Source organism: Anabas testudineus, chromosome 10, assembly GCF_900324465.2.
Source record: "Anabas testudineus chromosome 10, fAnaTes1.2, whole genome shotgun sequence".
NCBI classification, from domain to species: Eukaryota; Metazoa; Chordata; class Actinopteri; order Anabantiformes; family Anabantidae; genus Anabas; species Anabas testudineus.
Window position 1 is genome coordinate 14,299,646 of NC_046619.1, and position 17,955 is coordinate 14,317,600.

General features: G+C 41.8%; 1 protein-coding gene across 1 annotated transcript; it reads left to right on the forward strand.

Annotated features, from left to right (window-relative positions):
• The first annotated feature begins 682 nt into the window (after positions 1 to 682).
• On the forward strand, positions 683 to 10,676 carry efemp2a (EGF containing fibulin extracellular matrix protein 2a). Its single transcript, XM_026357816.1, has 11 exons — positions 683 to 888; positions 4,266 to 4,504; positions 5,009 to 5,057; positions 5,192 to 5,380; positions 5,913 to 6,035; positions 6,148 to 6,264; positions 7,031 to 7,150; positions 7,233 to 7,352; positions 7,534 to 7,660; positions 8,175 to 8,370; positions 9,748 to 10,676. Exons 2-11 carry the CDS (start codon positions 4,403 to 4,405, stop codon positions 9,919 to 9,921), a joined length of 1,317 nt encoding a protein of 438 aa, XP_026213601.1. The 5' UTR covers positions 683 to 888; positions 4,266 to 4,402; the 3' UTR covers positions 9,922 to 10,676.
• The last annotated feature ends 7,279 nt before the right edge of the window (positions 10,677 to 17,955 follow it).

Genomic DNA, 17,955 nt, shown 5'->3' on the forward strand with positions numbered 1-17,955 from the left:
TGCAAGAAAAACTATAGCCGGAAATGATTTCATTCGCAGTAATGGATTAGTCATGCACAAACACGGAGAAACAAAGTTGGCTTCGAGTAATAATTTTTTTTAGCTTTATTTTCTGCATTTTATCCCGAAAGTCTACTCGGTGGAATAAGCGAACAAATTTTCCGACTAGGTCTCCGCACTGTTTCTCTCTTCTGCACTCTCTAATTTTTGTCCACATTCCATTAAGTTCTCTCTCCCCGACTATAAATATCCTGCATGTCAGATTGGACGAGAGCAAGAGCCTTAGTTGCTTTATGGAAGAAAAAAAAAAGAGGACAAGATGGAGGAGGAAAGTATAGATAGATGGGGGGTAAATGGGGAAAAGGGAGGGAGGAAAGGGTGGGAGAGCTTGGGGCTTTTGCGGGGGTTTAGTTTAAATGAAACCAGGTGTGTTGTGGGACCAGTAAGAGGGGGCATTGGGCAAGAAAATGGGGGGGCGTGTGTGTGAATCTGTGAGTTGTTGTTCCGCCCGCGTTTTGGACGGATTTGGAATTTTGGTATTTGGGCGGCAGACCAGGAATTTGCATCCTGGGGGGTCAAGGAGAGGGGGTTTGGAGAGTGGAGGATGGCAGTGCAGGGGGCCAGAGGGGGGGTAAGAATGGGCTGTCCCTCTCTCTTCTCCCTCTCTCTCCTCCTCAGGCTCTTGCTCGTTTTTTCTCTCCCTCCCTTTGCATGTGTTCAGCTGCTCCAGCTGTCGGTCTCCCCACTCACTCTCTCAGGGTCATACAGGCAGCAGTTGAAGGGACCACTTCTGGACGCCAACTCAGCTGGGACGACCAAAGCCAGCAGAAGGACGCACCGGTCAGAGGGACACTCCGAGACGGAAGACCCAGCAGAAAAGACTAATCTGTGAGTTTTTCCTGTATTTCTTCAACATCTTATTCGTATGTTAGCCGAGATGTGTGTGAAGCAGAGAACTGTCGGATGACTTACCATGTTTGCTGGAGTTTTAGGGAGAAGTAATGGAGCCGAGGTGTACTTACCCACTTTTATTGGTACAGGCCATACACGTCACAGTTGCACTGCTGCTCTGTTCGCCCAGCTACACTTGGCTCCTCACAAGAGCCAAGATAACGTGGCCCACGGTCTGTGAGGTTTGCTTCTTAGCTCAGTGTTTCAGAGACTGTAATGGGGGGTAGACAGGAAGAGAGGCAGTGAGTCACAGGGCATGTGCAGTTGTACAGTACTTAGTAAAACTCAGCCCTCTTGTTCAACATTTACAATCTCAGTTTTGTTAGATATTTATTGAAAACTCCAGACAGTTTGGTTGAAGTAAAATTTCTGAGAAACAGGTGCCAGCATCAAACATACGTAAACACAGTCTAGAAACCTGTAATGACTGCAGGCAGAGCATCCTGCCGTCTTTCTATAATTTGACAGTGTAGTTTATCACTGTTTATATAGTACACCCCTGATAGCCAACGTGTGACAGCTCCACTGTCAATGTAAAGACCCGAGTTAGATTATAAAGGGTGTACTCTTCCCCTGAGAGCAACCCATCATCTCATGCCACAATGTGTGCATATACTAATACATCTCAGCCCCTTAACAGTCTTTATGGAGGGGGACAGACCAGCTCAGGAGGGATTTCGTAAAGCCGCAATGTGTGAATTTCTCCTGAAGGCCGCTATCAATCATGAACTGTGGAGTTTCACAGAACAGGACTCAGGCTGTGTATAAGGTCGAGACCCCTTGTTTGTGGATTTGCAGGTTCTAATGCACAAAGGTAATAGAGCACAGCTGGAGTGTGCCAAACCACCGCTGCTGCACACACAACTAAGTAAAACAACACAAAGCTAGCCATGTATACATGAGCATATGATCATCCTGCAGTTCAAACTCTGTGTGTGTGTGTGTGTGTGGTCCAACTGTGTGTTTTTCCTGGTCCCTATGTGGTCACTTTTATAAGCCGCCTGACATTTAACTTGTTAAATTGTGCTGACTGTGTAAGTTTAAAAATGGGTCAGCCTGCTGTTCCAGAGGACAAGGAAAGCCCTAATGATATTTATATTAGATTATAATGGTTTCATTATGAGAAGTGATGTGACTAAAGTAAACAGCAGATGTTTTTGAGGTATCTGCTACATCTGGTACAACAAACTATTATTTTTATTGTTGATTCATCTGTTATTGATTAGATCGATATCTGATCACAAGATTGTCCACAGTTCAAATTCACACAGTTCACCATGAAAGAAGATTGATCAATTATTAATCAAACTATAGACCAGGCTACTAACACAGTTTTAGTCATCTATAGATGTAATATAAATATGATACCCAGCAGGTTTCACCTTGTATCACAGTGAACCTGTGTTCCTCTAGGTCAGCTGTAGTCCAAACCCAGACAATAAACTCCTGCACCAGAGTCAGATCCTCCTACACAATGAGGGGAGATGAGAGGTTAGGGGAGCAGTGGCTGGAGGTTTGGCACCAGCTGTCCTCTTACATGAACTAGGGGGGGTTTCCCAGAACCTGAAACCCTGGGAACTACTGCAGTAGCAGGGCATCCCAGCTGAGAACTGGCGCCCACATCCTTGCCACCGGCATTCCAGAGGTCCACCGCCACTAGATCGCCAGCGGCAGCAGGGCAACACCCATGCATCCCTGTAGCCAGTGAGTGAGTGGACTTAGGACTGATGGTCAGTTTGTTTTTGGGTGGTTTTTGGTCACAGCGCTGCAGGCCGTAAGTGGCCTCTGGGCCAATTCAGAGAGGTCACGTACTGCGGCTGTCTGATTGCATGATGGAATGTGTTACTGTCTGTGCTCACAGGACGAAGGCATGTTTTGCTGCTTTTCGCCACGCAAAGGTCACAAAAGGCCTGTGATGTCATCCAGGGAGTATTTGTGGGATGTCCACGTCACTCTGCGGCCTTCTGTTTGTCTCAACGTGAAATATAACAATAAGCATAGCCAGTAGATGTGGCCTCTGGATTTTATATTGGAGCGTGTGCCTGTGCACGTACACAGACAGTGATTATAACTTTCCTGACGTGTATTTTAACTGGAACTCACTGACTTTACAGACAACACTTGCTGAGAAGGTTTTTATTCCTTCAGTTGGCTTGTTTTTTCTACTATTTTTGGTCTGGCAGAGTTGGAATAGGTGATTTGTTTATGTTATAGTCAACTTAAACACGCTTCTCTCCCGGAATATTAACTGAAGGATGGTTGTATTGCTCTGCTGGAGAAAAGCCAGTTCTCCAGAAAACTCATACTGCAAACATACACACATAGTTCACTTAAAATCTACCTCTAAAATACACCACTGTACAGAACATTGTGCAAAAGAGCAGTGGTGGAACAAGTACTTGGATCCTTGCACTTAAAAGCGCTCATTATGCCTAATAGAGTGGTAAAGTATGCATCCCCCAAGACCCATAATCATATTCACACAAGATAATATTTTCTGTGCAAAACAAGATCAAAATGGCCATTTTCCAGGAGTTTAGGGACTCACTTGTTAGTTATTACATTATTGCAGAACAAGCAATAAGATCATATGTTTTTTTTATGTAAAATGAAAGTAACTCCTAACGTTACTTGTCACATCAATGAAGTGGAGTAAAAAAAGAAAGTACTCGGGTAAAGAACCTACAAATGAACCTAGGGACAGATGCTCTCTTGGATTATCAGGATACAACACAGCATCTGCAGAGAAGGTGAGTCCTTGTCACAGAGCAAAAAACTGAACAGAGCAGGAGATGTTCCTATAAAATATGCAAGTAATAGCCAGGATTTATGTGCTGCCACCAACGCGTCTCTGATACACAGTAAACCGAACCTCTGGAGGCAGCGCTCAGCACGACTATCATTCCAGAGAGTTGTAGTGTGCCAGTCTGCAGACACAGAGGGCTTTCTGTGAGCAGCTAATATGAAAGTATTTCTGGGATGTTGACTTTGTTATTTTCAGCTGAAGGATGGAGTACGTCACAATGTTTATGTTTTTACCTGGCAGACTGATTCATTAAATTTATTCTTGCTGTGATCAAGAGGGAGCTGTTTGGTTGACAAACAGTGAACCAGTCCGAGAAGCTAACTGTTTGCACTCTGATTGACTAAAGCTTGGCTCCAGCTCTCATGCTGCGAGTTGATTTATCCATTTCAGCTGTGGGAACAGCTTACAGCACCAGTGTATTTTGAAATTGAATCGAGTCATTTGTGATTTCTGAATTTCTAATATTGTCTTTATCCACTTTCTGTCTCTCTGTCTCTCTGAAATACAGATACTCCTTCCTGGCTGCTAATCTCCAAGGCACTGCTACCTGTCTGATAGCTGTGTTTGTGTGTGTGTGCGTGTGTGTGTTTGTGTGCATGTTGTACGTGTGTTCCTGCCCCATCTCCCACCAATTAGTGCATTAGTATGCAGGGTTCTTGTGTGTCAAATTTGTGCGTGTGCATATGTGTGTCTGTGCTCCTCCGCAGTGCTATTTCACAGCCACCTACAGAAAGTGACACCTACACGGTAAGGATAGATGAATATCTCTCCCTACGTCTTTCTTGCTCCTTTATTTTTCTTTGCGTCTTCTATTTTATTGTATATCACACCCGTCAGCTAATATTATTGCTGTTTCGTGTTGGCCTCAAATCCTCTCCTCTCTCTCTGACATCTCTTTCCTTTACCACCTCATATTCTTCTTGTTAAAAGTTCTGCAGCACTTTTCTCTTTCCAGCATTTTATAGTAAGTGTAGGTGGGGGTAATTTTACTTTTAATACTATATTTCTTAAGAGTTCACTTTTCTTTCAATCCAAAACATTATTTCCAGAATGTTTTGTCTGTTTGGCCCAACTTCCCCAACATTAAAACAGAGGAAACAAGTTTATTTCTATCCTCTCCCTCTTTTTTCATGACCCACTACTGGAGTATTTATTATGCATTATGAATATATTATGCAACTACTTGGCTCAGAAGAACAGTTCACATCTTATTTTCCACGGTTTTCTCACACTCTCTTTCTCTCTTTGCAGGAATGCACAGATGGGTATCAATGGGACCCTCAGACTGAGCACTGCAAAGGTATCTCTCTATTCTTTAACAACTATTTCTTATGCACTGTAAAAACTTTGATTGTCCTGTCTTTTTGATTTGTTTCCACTCTCTGATTTTACTCTAGACCCACTAATTAAATCTCTCCCTGCATCTCCTATTAGACATAAATGAGTGTGAGACTATTCCTGATGCCTGTAAAGGGGAAATGAAGTGCTTCAACCACTACGGAGGGTACCTGTGTCTTCCTCGCTCGGCATCAGTCATTCCAGCTCCAGAGCCTGCCATCACACCCACTGAGGCCTTTAACCCTTGCCCACTGGGCTACGAGCCGCAGGGGAACAGCTGTGTTGGTGGGTGTCTGGTTTGTAGGTTTGGGGGTTGGAGGTGGACAGGTGGCCACAGGATGAGTGATCATTAAGCATGTTTGTATGTGTGTGTGTTTGTGTAAATTTATTGTCAGTGGCCACAGATTGTGAGGGACAGGTGGCTGTAGCAGGTGCTGGGACTGGAGACAGCATGTTGGTGCAAACTGTGTGGGTGTGAGTGAGTACGAGTCCACGGGGGGCAGACAGACAGTGTAGGAATTTGGGAGATTTCACACGAGGACAGCTGCTGTGTTTTAAGAACCGGGCTTATAGCGAGAAACCTACTTGGGCTGGAGGACAGGGAGGTGTTCATCTGGCCTGCATGAGACAGCAAACATGAGTCAACATGATGTGATTTTCTCAGCTGTTGGGTGCAAATGAGGGGAACAGAGTCGACACCATCTGCCCTCCAACAGTCACACCGTATCTGTCAGCCCTGCTGACTGAGGCTGAGTTTGCTCACAATAACCACAGTATTTACATGTGTGTCCTTGTTTCGCTTCACCCACAAACACAGATGTCGACGAGTGTGAGCGGGAAGAACATGACTGCCAGCCGAGCCAGGATTGTATTAACACGCTGGGTGCCTTCACCTGTCAGTGTCCGGATGGTTACCGCAAGGTTGGCACAGAGTGCATTGGTGAGATCATCTGAATTTATCCTTTAACTAATGTAGCTTAGTAGCCTTAAATATGGCAGCTCAGAAACAATGCTCTCTACAGGGGCTGTAGTGACCTGTTTGTCTCTTTCAGACATTGATGAATGCAGGTACAGGTACTGCCAACATCGCTGTGTCAACGTCCCCGGCTCCTTCTCTTGTCAGTGTGAACCTGGTTTCCAGCTGGCAGGAAACAACCGATCGTGCATTGGTGAGCGATGCCACAATTTTACAGAACCTAAGGTGACATTAACAATCCTCCTACTTGAGAAGCTGTAACCAAAGAAACCATTAAAATAGCTTAATAGTTGAATTGATTATCAGAATCGTTGCTGGTGACTGTAAAAATAATTACGTATAAAGTGAAAGTACTCATGTAAAACACGGCAATATGGCTACATGTACATCAATCAATCACACAGAAGAAACGCACTCTGTAGTAACGGCTTCACTTTCAGTTGTGATCAGGCTTTGACACATACCTGACCCTGAAAATGTGGTTTCAGATCAGATCTGTAACATTAACTATTGATGACTAAGTCTGTAGTGGATAAAGTTATGATTCATAATTATTAAGAGTTTAACAGTCAAATACTCTAATCTACTTTAGCAGGATCCTGTGGTTTAATCAGATTTGAGTCACATTAGGCAACAAACAAAACCTACAACCATCATCACATATTGTTTCAATATTACTAAACTCTAATTGGTACACAGATGAACTGTGCGTGACTGAACCTTTTTCCAACAATCTGAAAAAAAAAAAAAAACATATGGACAAAAATATCTCTGGAAGAAATTGGAATTTTTTTGATCTTTGGGAGATTGTGTTCAAACTGTGTGTTCATGTTGGACCACATGTCTCATCATAACAACCTGATTAAGAAAATATGTTTTCAGTGACTTTGAATTTTTTGCAATCTATCATTTCTGCCTTCACTTTGAGTTTTTTTTTTTTTTACCTTGCCTCATTTCAGATGTGAATGAATGTGACATGGGTGCTCCTTGCTCTCAGAGGTGCTACAACACATACGGCACCTTCCTCTGTCGCTGCGACCAGGGCTACGAGCTGGGTCCTGATGGTTTTGCTTGTAATGGTAAGAACGACACTTTGTTTTCTGTTTCTACCTTTTACAGTGAACAATTAATAAAACCTGGGAACCTGTTGTAACTTGACAGACGTCGATGAGTGCAGCTACTCCAGCTACCTGTGCCAGTACCAATGTGTCAACGAACCAGGGAAGTTCTCCTGTGTGTGCCCAGAAGGATACCAGCTTCTAGGCACCAGACTATGCCAAGGTAAGCACACCCACCTCCTTTTCCTCCCCGAGCCAACACCTTCCACTGTGCACTCTCAGAGTCACAATTGCTGCACTGACTCAGTACTTATTCATTCTTTGACAGCAGCTCTATTCTCGTTCACTGGTGTACTGTCCTGTCCCTGATGATTCAAACATCATGAGCTGCGTTTCCTCTGCAGATATAAATGAATGTGAAACAGGTGAACATCAGTGTACTGAGACACAGACCTGCGTGAATATCCACGGACGGTACCAGTGTGTGGACACAAACCGATGCCAAGACCCTTATGTACGAGTGTCTGAGAAGTGAGTGACACCTCATGAAAGCTTGTCTACACAAACACACACCTTTTCCCAATTACTCAAATATGCGCTGGCCATCAGCTCAGAATATAATCAGCCCCTGTGTTGAGTAAGACTCAAACTGCAAGATTACCACAATTACTTTTTCCACATAGGAGTCCAACTTTGCAACCTTTTCTTTTGAACATAGTCCAGTGCAATAAGAAAACCATTAAAGTTGTGAACAAGTGTTGGATTGGTAGCAGGTGTGGGCCACTAATAACATATCCCAAATGACTTGGTAGGATAAAATGCATTCTAGAAAAACATGAGAGGAAAAAATGGCTACTGTTCAATAGTTCAGGGCTGTGTGCTTAGTCGTACTACCCCCTCTGCTGGCTGACTGATGAACTACTGTTGATGTTTTTCTGCACCAAACTGTCATGGACGGCTCATCCAGGGGCCCAAAAGGGCTTTGTTGTTTAAAGTTACTGCTAATATGTTATAAAGCCAATCATCTGTGTGTGTGTGTCTCCAGCCGCTGTGTGTGTCCTGTCAACAAGCCCGCCTGTCGAGAATTGCCTTTCTCCATCGTTCACCGCTACATGAGCATAACCTCTGAGCGCTCCGTCCCCTCCGACATCTTCCAGATTCAGGCCACCAGTGTGTCCCCAGGGGCTTACAACACCTTCCGTATCCGCTCCGGCGATGAGAATGCAGACTTCTACATCAGGGTGAGTACAGAGAACAGACCACAGAGAAGAACATGATGTATTTAAACATATATCAGATAGTTACTACCAATTCATGAGTGTCATTTTACTGTTGAACTGTAGGTATTTTAAAACTTTATTCTACTGGCTCCATAACTTTCTCTAATTTTAGAGTACGTAACTAATAAGTAAATGTAAATACGTGTGGATTAGTATAATTTATAAGGAAAAATCCACAAAAAGTGAACTGGTACTCTTCTGTAAATTCTATTTTATCTTTTACACCTGCAAAATAAAGCATTACAGAGTAACTTTGACTACTTTGTAGACCGTTGGTTAGTTTAATCCATTAAATTGCATCATATTCTCATTTTGTATAGAAAATGTAGTATCTGCATCTGTCCAATTAAATATTGACGTAAAAGTACAATATTCCCCTCATAACTTATCATAGTTGTACTATGATGTGTGAAATAACTTAGGTTGTACTTAAGTTCAATACTTTAGTAAATGTAATGTAATTGTATTATACTTCACTATTTTGGAATTTGCACCAAAAGGCCCCTTTTACTTAATGTTGTACTGGTGGGAAAAAGTACAGTTGTTACTAATAACATTAACACTAATTGAATGTAATTCAGCCAGAATTTACTTTATTTATAACTGTGTTTTTCCTACAGTGACAAGTCAGTGCAAAATGACTTTAAGTAGTCAGGCTGCATTTAAGTGCAATTAAATAGTCAAAAGTTACTGAACTTTAATGTCACATAATGCTGCAAATTTTATTAAGAGGTTCTCTGTCCTGCTAATGATCAGGGAATATTTTGGTGTTGCAGTGAAGCTTCAGTGTTTTTCAACCAAGGCCTTATTAAATGTTGTTTTTCTGTTGCTAACACGCGTGTTTGCCAGCTGTAATAAGTTTTAATGTTGAAACAGTAAAACTGCTGTTGTAACTTGAACTTGGCATCAAGTCTACAACTGAGTCTGTCTGCGTTATTTCAGCTTCATGATCATTCAGCAGGCCGTAGTTTGTGTTGGACAGAGAGTCGTTGCTGTTACATAGCTAACACTCATAGTTGAACAAAATAATAATTGATAAACTGTGACTGACGTTTAACAGGGTAGAGAACATGTTTGCAGGAATGTTTTTTTTAATTAGCTTTAAATAGATATAGCTAATAATGGTATAAATGGTGGCTACAAATATTAATGTCTTGATCTAGTGATCCTTTATTTCCTTTATTTTAAAACATGTTGGTTACAGTGATAGTTGCATGAAACTCTTTAGTGTATGCTCAAACATGCTTGATATGTGTTCGTTGGCGTCTCACCCACCATCTCGTGATGTCTCCTCCTGCTGCTGAAGACTTTTGCTAAGTAACATTTTGTCTTCTGCAGCAAATCAATAATATCAGTGCCATGCTGGTGCTGGCTCGTGCTGTGTCGGGGCCCAGAGAGTACACACTGGACCTGGAGATGGTGTCAGTCAACCCTCTGCTCAGCTACCAGGGCAGCTACCAGACCAGCTCTGCCCTCAGACTCTCCATCTACGTTGGGCCGTATACCTTTTAGAAGAGAAGAAGAAGAAGAAGAAGCAGAAGAAAAGTGGAGGGACACAGAGAAAAGATAGAGAGAGAATGAGATGGAAGAAACAAAGATGCAAAAAAGGAGTAAGAAGCTGTAAAAACAAACAAACAAACAAACAAAAAAAACAAAAAAGGAGTGGTCGATGCAGTTCAGCCAATCACTGTGATGCTTTTTATACTTTGTTGTCCAAAGAAAGCCACACATTTCTGTCAGCGTGCAAGAATAAACACCAACTATACACACACATCGTAGCAGCAACACATCCTTAAAGTAATTAGACAAATTTGTTTCTAGGATATCGTGTTATTTTTTACTTTACGTCTATCTGACAGCATCATTCTGTGGTTAATGTGTATAAAGGGGATTTCCTTTCTTTGTATCTGTTCAGGGTGATAACAAATCTGTGTGACATGTTCTGTGTCTGCCTTCAGGTGGAGTGATTCATGCCCAGCGTCACTAGATTAATCTGTTTTCATCAGTTTACATCCTTATCTTCAGTTCCGCTCTATTTGTCACTTTATTCTTGTCAGCCCTGTTCCTGTTTCAGACGTGATTCAGTAACCACTCAGATCAGACCTCAGCGTCCACACTCCTTCTTCACCTTCCACTGTTCATTATGTTTGCGCTCTCTTTCAATGCCGTTTGTAGGTTTGTCACATTGCTGATTGTGTTGTACTTTTTCTATTTTAAATTTTTTTTTTGTCTACAGGTTTGAAACCAAATAAAACAATATACCTTTACAGCTGTGTCACAGTGAAACTGATTACAGTATTATTGATTCAGCAGCATCAAAACAATGTATTGATCAATGGATCAAAACTGTCGCCAACACTGGTTGGTTTCAGGCTCTTTAATGTGATTGTTTGCTGCTTTTCTCTGTTTCCCTGGGGTTTTAGACTACATCATCTGATTTTTATTAACACGTAATGTTTGCTGTTGAAGGCCAGTATTCTTGTTTAATGGTGTTTTATCATTAGATTCTGCTTTAAGTGTCTGATACTCGTAGATTCAGATGGTGCCACAAAGAAGCTCAGGTAAGTGCTCTGATGTGGGACAATTAACCTGACGTACATTTCTCCAAACAACCTGTTAAATCATTTCTCTTCTAAAGCCAAAAAATGTAGTTTTAAACATGATAAAATCTTCCTTCTTGTTTGTTGTCAAGTGTTAAATGTGCTCATTGTTGGTGCTCACCGACCGATGAGTGTTCTCTGCCTCAGAGCGGCGTAATGGGCCTGATACAGCACTAAACCACAATGAGGCGAAGAAAAACAAAGATGAGAGTCATGTTTTATCAGAAGTGTTTTCAAACAGTACTTTTTTGGGGGGTTTTACAAGAGAAATGGCTCATAGGTTAAGAGTTGTTTTGGAAAGTGTGCATCTGGTTAACCACTCCACCTCTGTAGAAGAACAGCGCGCAGCCATTTCCCTGAGCAATTCCACTCAATCATCCAGGAATGTCTCCTACGCAGACATCCTGAACTGTACTAATTGTGTCGTCGTACTAAACCCCGTGACAGGCGACACCATACTGCTAAATCATATTTGGACCCAAGCAGAGCCTGCTAATCTGTCTTCATTAGTCTTACAAATAGCCACTAGTTATGTGAGAAACCTTTTATATGTGTAATTTCTGACCTAATGCAACTTTAGTCCTAAAGAGTAAGGAGCAATAGCACTAGTTCAACCAGCCTCTAGTTCCAACATCCAAGCATCAACTAGTCAGCTAGTTAGCAACCACACTGGTATAACATATAGTTCATGAATTATTCTGATGCCAAAGAAAACAACATATGCAAGAGTCTGCAGCATCGTCAGAGTAACTGGTGTTTTTTTTTTACTTTGGTCCACAACACTGAGAGGAACAGTGTGTTCCAGTGCACCAGAACCACCCCCATCTTTACCTGCACCCACACACTCTCACAACACGATCCCTCCACCTATCCCGTCTGTTTACAAAATCACAGTTTAACATTATACCACTCTAATAACAGCGCTGTCATTTCTTCATTTGTACTGTTCATAACAAACGACACGCTTCACTAGAAGTAGTTTCACTTCAGCATCAGGAAGAGGCAGATTAGAGATTTTTATCATCCTTAAATTAGGGGGGAGAAATCAGCAAATGGCTGCAGTTTAAATAAAAAAAGACTGAAGCTCTGCTGCTCCCTGTTCTATTTTTACCGTCACTTCACTTGTGTACTAACTGATTCTCCTGACCCACAAAAAACAGCTAAGGGAAAAGAGAGAGAGGGGAAAGCCCTTATTTCACAGTCCACTGCTGTTCGCTCCGCCCAGCCCCACACACCACCACACAAACACACAAACACACACACACACACACACACACACACACACACACACACCTCCCATCTGTTCTCACTGGGGGGTGATGACTCACAGAGGCCTGTTTTATGTAATCGGAGCAGGCACTGTTCAGCCGCCAGGGGGCACCAGATCACACAGTTCTCAGATCAGCAGCAGTCCAAGAATAGTACCAACCTGAGGAGAGAGTGTTGGTTTTATAACCTAATTGACTAGTGAGCCTACATTTTCTCCTGTTTTCTATGAACTCATGCACCTGTGGGAGGGAAAACCGATGGCAACTTTGTCTACTTTTTTACAAATAATGTTCAGTAAAGTGACTTCATTGTACAAATACTTTCCAAGCAAATGAATGTTATGTAGTTATTATTATAATTTTTTGCCTAGCTTGACATTGTGTGATGATGGAGAACCAAGATGAAAGAGCCCAGTGATAATGTTAAAGAGTGCAGTAGGGTAGGGCTAGTAGTGTGTGTGCTTTCACATTAAGAGAAAATAGGTCCCCTAGCATCTACTGCTGACATTCAGACAAAGAAAACCTGACTGGAGCAAGATGACACTGTCATAGATGGGTTACTAAACGGACCTACTGAGCCCAGGCAGTCAGAGGGCCCCCTGTGCCTGGGATTCACCTGCAAACTGTGTCTGAGAGAAAAACAAACTAACCACAAAGAGTTGCAAACTATATAAAAAGACCATGAAAATATGCTAAATGAAGAGCACGCAGAGGTGATATCTGATTGATGGAGCACATCTATTTTAGATGCAAAATGACCTAAATTCAATGCAAAACCAGCAATATATATATATATATATATATATATATATATATATATATATATATATATATATATATATATATATATATATATATATATATATATGTATATATATATATATATGTGTGTATATATATATATATATATATATATATATATATATATATATATATATATATATATATATACTAAATCAGTCCACTTCTGTTTGTCCCTGTTTATGAGTCTGTGTGTACAGGGTGTGGATATTTACACGGGAGAGCATGTGTTCGAGGGTGGCAGCGCCCACACAGACGAGTGGGTGGAAGGTTTGGGGTGGCAGAGATGCAGCGCCTGGGCCTCTTTTTTTTTTTTTTTTGGCACCTTTGCTCAAGTATGATCTCATTTCTGGGCAAGTAGTGCCCTGTAGGCCTCAGTGGGGGATGGCGTGGGACAGGAAGGGGAAAAAACGAAGGCTCAAGCGGGACAGAGTGTACCAGCAACTTCATTATGACGAAACAAACATGGCGGACGGAAGAGATCCTTTCCATGTTCGAATCCTGTCCTGTTGCCCCTGTTTGAGACATGTAGCGTGACAGAGGAGCAATCGGTTTGATCTCCTCCTATTACTGTTCAATTAGCTCTCAATGTCCCCCGTCCACTACGCCACACTATAGGCATTATATTCATGAATGAAGGAGTGGGGTGGAGTGTCATTTCCCTCCACCCACTCTCCCCGAGTATTGAGATTAGGTCATTAATGGAAAGAGCGGGCAGTGGAATTGAAAAAACTGGGTGCACAATACAAACAGGGCCGAGTGTAAATTAGTGAGGACATGAGGCAGGAAATGGCTCTCTCCACTGGATATTTGCATACAGTGTATATATAGATATATGGAGAGAGGCCGATCAAAGGGAGAGGACAATTACGCAATAGTATAAACAGTCACATCAGGGACTAATTCAAAAAACAACTCGGCAGCATCTGAGGCTGTAGGCGAGTTGTCATCCTAAACTCAGTTTGACAAACAGCGCAGAGTTAGAGAAAAAGATAAAATGTCGAAACACAGAAGATTACTAGTTACTACAATAAACGGTAATAGAGAAACTGTTAAATATAACAAAAGCATAACAAATCCAGGATCACTAAATGTGACAATATCCACTTTAGTATGATTGATTGTAGTAACATACAGTTTAGAGTCAGTTTAAATGAAACCATCTGATGGGGGTACACTGGACAAAAGTGAAACAGGCAGGGCACCACTGATTGAGGACACCAGCACCATAATCTTGTATTGTTTTGGTTCATTAATTATTAAATTATAATGGCTAAACAACTACGGTACTGTATCTCTACAGTGTCCAGAAGGTCTGACTCAGGAACAATCCTCAACTTGTTTTTGTTCTTTTTGTTGTGAGAACCTGTGAAACGTGTCGTCTGTATAAATGTTCTGCTCTTGGTGCAGGTTGTATGACACGAGTTTATGTTATACACCTTGTTCTTTATGTCTGAAATTCTACTTCTGCCTCTTGAATTACTGGATCTCTAATCAATCTACAAGAGAGAAACACATTAAATGAGGGATTTTCCTTTTTTTCTTTTCTATAAAAGTTTGTCAGACCAGAAGTGACGTGCACATATCTCACAGGAGCTTGTGTCGCAAATCGCCTCTCTCTAATACAACAGGAGTCGCTTCTTGTTAACTCTGGAAATAATTAGCTTATCATTCTGGTCCAATTACAGGTTCAGTTGCTGTGGATGTTCATTACCTCGGGTCAGTGTAATCTTCCATGAACCTTCTGGGAATTATGTGCAAGGATTCGCTAGCGAGCAGGATATTGGGTCAAATGTCGGTGATTAACAGCACTGTAATTAAAAATATGACTGTGCAGGTATCTGACAGCATGACTGTACATGCACTCTGACTGAAAAAGAAAGATGAGGCCGTAACAACACACAACACAACAAACTCCACTACAGTACTGTAAATCCAAATAAAAACACAGATGCTCCCAAAATGCTTCAACAACTTTATCTTTGTCATTCAAACAAACTAAACTTAAGCTGAGATGATGGAGACTTCAGGAACGTCGTCACCCCCCCATTCCCCTCTCCTCTCACAGGAGCCTTGGATAGATTTATATAAGGCTCTAATCCAGACCTTACCCATGTTCTACCTTCAGTTTCTTTACTCGTTGCGTAAATGTGGTTACCAAGAAGCGACAATGTGTTGCTATGGGTGTGTGGGTGTGTGGCGGCAAAAGGGGCCTATGCTGAAAAGACATTCAGCCCTGAGAAAAATAACAAATGAAAAAGTGAAAGGCATGTGAACGCCAGGGAGCAGAAAGCTGGGGAGTTGTTTTGTGAATCGGAGACGAAGACAAACTGTTTGTGAAGCAGATATTTGGGCTGTGACTTTAGTTTTAGATTTAGACTTTAGATGAAAAGCAGATCACAGTGGATTCTCCAGTGCTGGAATGTAACGTTTACTCAAGTACAACATGGAGGCATTTGTACTTTATGAGTATTTTTAGTTCCTTCAATTCCTTTCTTAACTACCACGACTTTCTCCCCATATCGTAAAACAACTAAAACCTCGCTGACCAGTAAAACCACAACAAACAATTACGCGTCTGTTCAATGTTATACTAAGATACAACAATAGCACAGTTTTCAGTTATTTATTTTTAAATCTACTTTTTAGAAGTGTTTCTAATTCAGTGCTTAATTAACGAAGCAGTACAGAAACAAAACCCAATAAAAAGGCTTCTTTCCCAGAAAAGAGGTTAGTCTATAACCTGTTACATGTTTCCCAGCTTGTTGACACCGTGCAGGTCCTGTTTGTGTGCTTTTGTATTTTTGAAGAACTATAGATAGAAAGCAGGCTTCAATGGAAAGAAGTGAAAAAATCCACAGGTGACAAGTAATTGACCCCATCTATTCATGAATTAGGCCACAGTGAATGAATCAGTAAATTGCTCGGGCCAGTAGACAACACGGAAAGGAAGGCCAAAATGAAATAATGGCACGTATTTAGGGGCACTCATGTGACCGTGTCAGGTCACGGAGGATGTATTTTTGAATTTTGAGCCATGTTGCACAAGGATGTTGACAGAAAAGAGGACAAGTGGACCGAGTGTAGGAAAAGGTACGGATGTGGCTTATTGGCAGATGTAAGGCTCGTTCAGCACATCTGTTCCTCCCTCACTCTCATCAACCCACTCTCTGCTTTTGTTACGCAACACCTCGACCTATCTGCTCATCTTCAACGTATGTCTGAATGATATACATTAAAATTAACACTAAAGATAACATGCCATGTAAAATCCACCCATATGTGGAGGGGGTGAGGGGGTGGGGGGGGGGGTGTTTGTTGTAATTTGCATTTGACCTTTTGTCTGAAAATGAGAGTTAATCAAAGGGAACCAGACAAAGAGAGAAAAGGTAGAGAGGGAGTCTCAATGAATCTGCTGCTAGAAGGTCTCTCATGATGTAACACATCTACATCACGTCACCATGGCAACCCCGCATCAGCACCAACTTACTGTGGGGAGAAAGAGTCAGTGTCTGTGTTGGTATGTTACAGTACAGTACTCTGCAGGTGTCCTTCACACACAAGGCAAACTCGATAATAAAAATACACATTTTAAATACAAATTTATCAATTTATTTGTTAAATGTTTAACTTGAATTAATTTAAGATGTTAAAGCTTGTGATACCTTCCAAATGAAACAAAGGAATCCACAGTTTCTTTTCTTTATGTTTTACCTTTCAGAACTGCTTGTTAAATATTATTCTGATCCTAATCCTTGAGCACAGCCGCTCACGGCGGGCTCCATCCTCAATAGAAATATCCAGGCTATTTACTGAGTTATTGTCCCCATGTTCTTCTGGGAGTCTAAGAATAATCCAGGGACCTTGAGGTGACAGAACTCGAACACAAGTAAAGACCACTAGTGAAAAACTTCTGCCCCTTGTTCTGTGCCCTGGCTGCTAAAAATAAACTGGATATTGAAAAGTAAAGAGAAAAGGTACAAGGCTGCTGCCTCACAAAGCCAAACCCAGAGAAAGGAGGCAGGCAGTGATGGATAAAGGCAGGAGGTGAGGAGCAGGCGTGTGGGTGGAGCTGTGCGCGTGGGTGTTTGTATGGTTTATATTCACAGGTTGCGTCTGTCTGTCAATGGATCTGTAAAGTTTAAAATCAGACAGCTCGACTTGCAGGAAAGTTGGAGGGTTAGGTCTTTGAGAAGGATCATTGTTATTACATATGGAGTTGTTGGCTCCAGTTAACCATGTGAACATTTAAGAGGCCCCAACTATGAATATTACATTTACTGTGGCCGTTATTGTGAGGGCGTTGGAGCCTGATCCGGCATAAAATCAGTAGGATTCACCTGCTGAGCAGTGGTCCCTGTCTGCAGCGTTGGGATCCACACAAAGGGTCAAAGGAGAAATCAGAGGGGTCGTGAAAAGATTAAAAGGAAAAAAGTGAAGAAGGTATTCCTAATACAGTACGTAGAGTTATATTTTTATGGCGTGTGAGACGATCAGCCCCAAACTCTCCCTATCACACTGATTCATATCCATCACACAGAAGCATCTGATCATCCCATTTTCTCTCTGCAGCATGACAACAAGCCCAAACATAGAGCCTGAGAAAGAGGAAACAAGGACAAGGAGTCCTGCAACAGATGGTATGGCCCCCACAGGGCCCTGATCTCAACATCACAGAGTCATTCCAGTCTGGGATTACATGGGGGAACAGAAGAGACAGCCTAAATCCACATAAGTTCTGCTGTAAGTACCTGTGAGTACCAAGTGTACCGATGCGAACTGGTGCTACTTTAAAGGCAAATGGTGGTCACAACAAATATTGATTGGGTTCATGTTTACTGAAGTTACTTAATAAATAAGAACTGCATTTAAAGACC